Genomic DNA, 6,451 nt, shown 5'->3' with positions numbered 1-6,451 from the left:
AGTATATATCTGCCGCATCTGTAGCTGCAGAGCTGTTGACTTGTTTTTGCACTCTGAGAAGATGAACTATGTGATGTCATGGAACTTCCTGAAATTATCATACATCGAGGATTCCTCTGCTGCAGGTTGCTGTGAGAGCAACTGCAGCATGTCCGGAACTTGGCAAGTGAAAAATAAGGTTCGCCAGGCCCATTTGTGGACAAAAGTGATTTCCTGCTAATACTATTCCAGGACTATATTTGCTATTGTTTGTGTGTACCGTGGTTTCTGTTGTTTATTTGATCACTTGAGAAGGCTAACCCTAACTAATCTCTTCAATCCTGCATACAAAATTGATTTTTTTTCCCCTTTTCGCACGCACCGTACGTGTTGAGCAGTATACCCATAAAAATGGCACAAAACATGATGATTGATGAAATCCTGTATGTATGATATGATATGATATGACGAAACACGAAACTGCGATCGAGTGATTGATATTGCACGTTTTGCTTGATCTTGATCAACATGGAAATGGATCGGTCTGATGAACTCACGTTGTAACTCCTCACTATTGAGTTGAACATGGACGAAATTAATATGGTGATGGATCAGCGATGGGTTTATAACTTCACCTATCAAAACTAAAATATTGACGTCCACGAATATCATGCACAAGGGGTATGCTTTCAATCTGAATTTTATGGGGTTAAGAACTGCCGCTGATCCTCGTATCTTGAATCATATATTAGGGACACACTTGCGGATATCCTCCGTGAGAATGTGTGCATGCGTCTTTGGGGTTAAAAGGGAAAATGACAAGGGTATACCTAAGCAAGAAGAACCTATAATTTTGTAGTTGTGTTCCATCCAATATGGGAAGGAAAAATGGGACCGATGGCAAGCATGCACAAAAGGAAAAGCGAAGTTAAAGGGCAAGCTAAAGATGGAACGTGTGGTTGGGACGAAGCAGTGGGGGATCCAGTCCCTCTTCCCCCTCTCGCCGCTCTCCTCTATTTATAGCTTACATATGCGCGCCTCACAACCCGCGACGAACACCGAGGAGCCAGCAAGAGACAAACCTGACCAAATCCACCCTAGCTACAAATTTTCTTGGCCGCGCGCGGCAGGCAGATCGAGCAGGCGAGCGAAGATGTCGTGGCAGACGTACGTCGACGAGCACCTGATGTGCGAGATCGAGGGCCACCACCTCACCTCCGCCGCCATCGTCGGCCACGACGGCACCGTCTGGGCACAGAGCGCCGCCTTCCCTCAGGTAACAAAACCACCAATTCCTCGATCGCCGCCGGCCGCTGTTGTTCTTGTTCTTGCGTGATCGATCACCGGCCACCGTTGTGAATTCGTCTGTGCCTGTGCAGTTCAAACCGGAGGAGATGACCAACATCATGAAGGACTTCGACGAGCCGGGGTTCCTCGCCCCGACCGGACTGTTTCTTGGACCAACCAAGTACATGGTCATCCAAGGTGAACCTGGCGCTGTCATTCGTGGCAAGAAGGTACTTATCGTATCTGATTTCTAACCATGATGGGTCCGCAGTTTCTCATTGTCTCTAACCTTTGATTGATTAAATTTGCAGCTTCTTCTCATATGTAAGCCATGGGTTCTTGTTGCAATGTTTGGTTTGGCAGGGATCAGGAGGCATCACAGTGAAGAAGACCGGGCAGGCGCTGGTGGTCGGCATCTACGACGAGCCCATGACCCCGGGGCAGTGCAACATGGTGGTTGAGAGGCTCGGTGACTACCTCGTAGAGCAGGGCCTGTAGATCGATCGATCACATCCATTGTCGCGCACCGTTCCCAAATTTCACCAACAAATTAACTCAGCCAAACGAGTCACATTACTAGATCCATATGCAATTTTTCTAGCCACCACCGCGCATGCATGGGATTAATTGTGGTTTAATTTTTTTTTCTCATCTTCCCCTGTCAACACCACACATTGCAGATCACTTCCTGCAGTGCCATAGTCCCTCTCGTTTCTTCGTGTCGTTTCGGCTAATAATTGTGTGTTTTTTTTTCTTTTTTGCCGGTTTGGTCATTTCGGCTGCCGTTTGAGTTGTGAATCTGGAACAACATATATGTGATTGCCATTGTTTCATTGCAATACAAAGAAGACAGTATATACATTCATCCGGTCTGTTGGAAAAAAAAACAACGAAAACTATATATAGTTATTTCTTCAGTTTTTGTTTCTAATTGTATATGCATCACTCATAAGTATATAATAACTAAATTAAAGCTAGTTTTCTTTGCATAAATGGGGCAAACTAAATTTGAGTAAGCATCAGATTGTTTTGGTTCTTAGAGCATCTCAAGAGAGACTAAAAAAGTAGCCTCCAAAAACCAAGGATTGTTACAATCCATAAAAAAATGGGGCCCAAAACCTTTACCATCTTTGCGCCCTAGATGAAGAGGACTAGCGGCGCCCTAGATGAGAAGACAAGTTGATGACGGCATGAGCGCAATGCTGTTTGGAGGTACCAAAAATAAGAGCCAGGCCGACAATGGCGGAAGAGGAAAAAAATGGTATATGGGTGGCCGAAATGATATGTGATTACTATGAATGGGGGCATATCGAGGTGCCGAAAAAGCTAGATCAGATTGGCACCATTTTTAGGATTGGGTAAATATTGAGATGATATTTGGGTATATCTGTTCGAGACTTTTTTCTTTTTATTAAATTCCTGAAATTTACCTTTAGGGAACCTGTTTGGGCCTCTCTTGTAGATGCTCCAAGAGCATATCACCAAGAGATTGGCTAAATTCCCCCCTCCCCCCAAAAAAAATAAATCTGATTTTAGGAATCCTAAATGAAATTTGATATCTGAAAATAGCTATCCCTCGAAGAGACCGGCTAAAATTGACTCCCAAAAACCAAGAAGCGGACCCATGCAAAACAACCATTATATAAATCAGTTTATTCCTCCTCCCATGTGACGATTGCCGACAATGCAAGAGATGACAAGACGGTGAGCAAAGCAAACGCATTGTAGGCTCCAAGCTTGCATAACCAGACAAACAAGTCAATGCCTTCTGACCTAGCTAGGCCATCTCTTCATATCATTCTCGGCTGATAAATGAAGAAAGAAAAAGTCAGAGCCCAGAGGGATCAAGGAGGTAGGAGATGTGGTCGCTGGAGGATTGGGACCTAGAGGTGGTCGCTGTTGGCAGCGATGCGGTGGAGGGGACATAGATGCCAACGGTGGGGTTGATCTGATGGTGACGACAGTGGGTGGTGGGTTCCAAGTAGCAACAAGACGGAATAATTCCAGGAGTGGTGTTCCTCGGTAGGTGGCAAGGAGGGCCTGTTCCTCCCGGCAGCGGAGCGGAGGCCTGGGACAAGCACAATCACAGCCTAGGCGGCAGTGTTTATCAAGAGAAGACAAGGCGGAGGAGGCGTGGGGCCAAGTTGTCGACGGCGACCTGTGAGGTAAGTCTCCCGTGTGCGACGATGGTGAGGATGCCAAGAAGGCTTAGGTGGAGAAGTGAGCCGTGGAGCCACATGTGGCCAAGGATGACCTTCCCAATAGCGACATTGGAGATCCGGTGGAGGGGAGTTGGGGAGGCTGGCAGTGGAGACGATTTGCGTGGGCTAGCTAGCATGAGGTTCGGGAAGGAGACGTCACCCAGGTCTGCATGAGTCTAATGGATGTGGGAAAGAGGGTCGACGCGGAGGGATGAGGCCCCTGGCCCGGTGGTAGGCAGATGGTAAAGATCCAGATGGAGGGTGATGGATCTGACCAGGTCGAGGTAGCAGTGTTGGTTAGTGACGAATCGACATGTGTGGAGGTTGAAGAGGACAGTGACGAAGCTTGCAGTTGCACCGATTGATTTTCTGACTTTCTGCGGGAAGATGAAGCCAATGTCAGGGCACATCGAGCTACCGGCAGCTAAGGTTGCCAAGAATTGCCGGACGGGAAAATTTTGCTCCTCATGTAGGAACAAGCTGAGAAGACCGAGAGCGCAAGATTGGGAGTGGAAGAGGAGCCCTTGCTTGGCCTCATATGTTGAGAGCGAAGACTATAGGATAGGAACTCCAAAAGTTAAGGAGCAGAGTAGAGAATCTCTCGGAGCAGCTTTTAAATTAAAATCCTAAAATATCAGTATTGGAAATGGAATAGGGGTACTGGTGATGCTCTTATGCATGTCTAGTCATTGTTCAGGTGGTTTTTATATTTTGTTTCCAGGACCTCGGTCTGACTAGAGAAAACTGAACCACACTCTAGGACAGGGCTTTTTATTATGGTTAAACCTTGTGGCTTTCTCGGAAGCACTGAAAACTAGGATGGTCTTAGTAATCGAGTAGTTAAACCATATGGTTTTTCTCGAACCACCTAAAAACTTGGGTGGTCCACCCAGTTAGGTGTGACGAGGGAGTTGAACACTACACGTTGTGTTGCAATTTATAAAATTATTATTTTTTTACTGGTGATTTGATCTGTGAACCGTTGGTGGTTAACTACTAATTTCACCGTTTTAATCACTATAATGACGCAAGATGTTGATAGAGGATGTTAATTCCTTTCAAGTATGTTTGTTGGGGCCAATACTTGTAGTCCTCTCTTTTCGATTTGTTTGGACACAACAGTGTGTTGGAGGGATGAACACCCTTCATGGTCCATATTACTATATTGGCCCAAGAACAAAGCCGTGTAAACTGGTTCTGGGTGTTTTAGAGGATGTGGAAATGAGACGGTGTGTGATGTTGCTTGTTTGGAGGAGATCAAAGAGAGAACGATGTCATACGTGTCTCACAATGTATTATCACTACACCAGACCGGGTGACTGGTGATGGGTCCAAACCATCATCTCTTATAGTTATGACCCTCATCAGAGATGAGTGATCAGTGATAATTCTATCTCATCTCTGAAAGGTGAAGACCCGTGAGAGGTGGTCATCACCTATGACGGGCCGTATAAAGGACCCATCAGAGGTGAGTCTGACCACCCTGACCTAGTGGTATTGCCACCCGTCAAGTTGATTCATTTGTGATGGGTTGGTTTTGACACCTGCCACAGGTCAGGGTAATCGGAAATGGGTGGAGTCAATACCGCTCATCACTATTGTAATTCACTGGTGAAAAAAAAATCATCTGCCCTTCCTAGTGACCAACTGGTGGCATCACTCACAAAAAATCACATGAAAAATTATAGTGGATATCAATCATCCCAATCACACATTCACATTGCATGGACTCATCACTCACAAGTACCAGGAAACACAAAAAATCACAAGAATCAGTGGATCTCAATCATCACAATTACTGCTTGAATTTCTTGACAAAGAGATAGTCACAGTTGGAGGAGACGACTGCAGCGAGGTTGATAGACAAGCTGAGGGAGGACAGCGGTGACATCGTCGACGAGCTGCTGGTGACGCTGATTCATGGTTGACTGCACATGGTTGCAGGCGTGCAGTCAGTTCCGCCCTTACATCCTCCGCATATACTACTGTACGTAATAACATGTTAAAAATCAACACACATATGTGTTGATTTTTAACATGTTATGGTGATTCAACAACATAATGGGCCTTTTTGTGTGTGGGGGGGGATTCTGAGAAGCAGCTGGTTGGTAGCCAGCTTCTGATAATCTGGAAAAGCTGGGTTTCCTACCTTCTGGCGTCTAGTTCATTTTTTGAATTCTACAACTACAACTTATCATAATCTGGACCAAAAGCTTGACTATTTGGGGGAACTTCTGGTTCTGGCAGAAGCTGCAGCAACTAGAAGTTCCCCGAACAGGCCCAATATGCTCATTCAAAAGTTGTGATAAGGATATAAGTGACGCATGGCACAACTCCTCTTTATCACTTGGAGCATCAAGCAAATTGTCCTGTGACAAAGGTATTTCATCAATTATGTTATAACTACCGGACATATTTAACACATCAAAATTGTTCATACCTTGAATAAGTATAGCACATTTGTCAATACCTTTGTTCTCGGTAGTTGTGGGTGTGGTATCAATTAAACCTTATTGAAATATGCATGAAGCAATAGGTATTTCTTTTTCCTTATTAACTTGGAGGTTCTTAAGTACATGCAAAATGTTAGTATCGAACAAGAGGTACAACAAAGGGTCACTCCTCCAACACATTCACATCATCTTAGCAAGTAGTTATATCTATTTGAATAACAATTTGTTTTCTTAGTATTATCAGGCAATGTATCATGTGAAAATGAAACTAAACTATGTCACCATATTAATACTAATCCAATTAATGTACTAGTCACATTCCTAATTTTCTATTTTTTCATAGACGTGGCACTATGCAAAAATTTGATCATTTCTTTTCCCAATCAATGTTTCCATCCTTGCAAATTTTCATCATTACCAACTCCATTATAATAATGAATGGAAGAAAGGATATAGCTAGACCTCAACGCAGTAGATGCGCAGTGGTACAACTCTCATCTAACTTCTTCATATCATGCCCATAAGTGGTCT

General features: G+C 44.4%; 1 protein-coding gene across 1 annotated transcript; it reads left to right on the top strand.

Moving 5' to 3' along the window:
- Nucleotides 1–958: 958 nt before the first annotated feature.
- Nucleotides 959–2,131, top strand: LOC4348317 (profilin-A-like). The gene is made up of 3 exons (XM_015758308.3): nt 959–1,255; nt 1,359–1,496; nt 1,630–2,131. Exons 1-3 carry the CDS (start codon nt 1,010–1,012, stop codon nt 1,762–1,764), a joined length of 519 nt encoding a protein of 172 aa, XP_015613794.2. The 5' UTR covers nt 959–1,009; the 3' UTR covers nt 1,765–2,131.
- Nucleotides 2,132–6,451: the final 4,320 nt, after the last annotated feature.

Source organism: Oryza sativa, chromosome 10 (genome assembly GCF_034140825.1).
Source record: "Oryza sativa Japonica Group chromosome 10, ASM3414082v1".
NCBI classification, from domain to species: Eukaryota; Viridiplantae; Streptophyta; class Magnoliopsida; order Poales; family Poaceae; genus Oryza; species Oryza sativa.
Note: the sequence above shows the minus strand (reverse complement) of the source record. Positions and strands in the feature narration are given on the sequence as shown.

What these genes read in the sequence shown, in the direction of transcription:
- LOC4348317 (XM_015758308.3), top strand. Translation starts at nt 1,010, where the DNA reads ATGCGCGCCTCACAACCCGCGACGAACACCGAGGAGCCAGCAAGAGAC. An exon ending in AGAGCGCCGCCTTCCCTCAG is followed by an intron (nt 1,256 to 1,358) that starts GTAACAAAACCA and finishes GTGCCTGTGCAG; the next exon opens with TTCAAACCGGAGGAGATGAC. An exon ending in CTGTCATTCGTGGCAAGAAG is followed by an intron (nt 1,497 to 1,629) that starts GTACTTATCGTA and finishes TTGGTTTGGCAG; the next exon opens with GGATCAGGAGGCATCACAGT.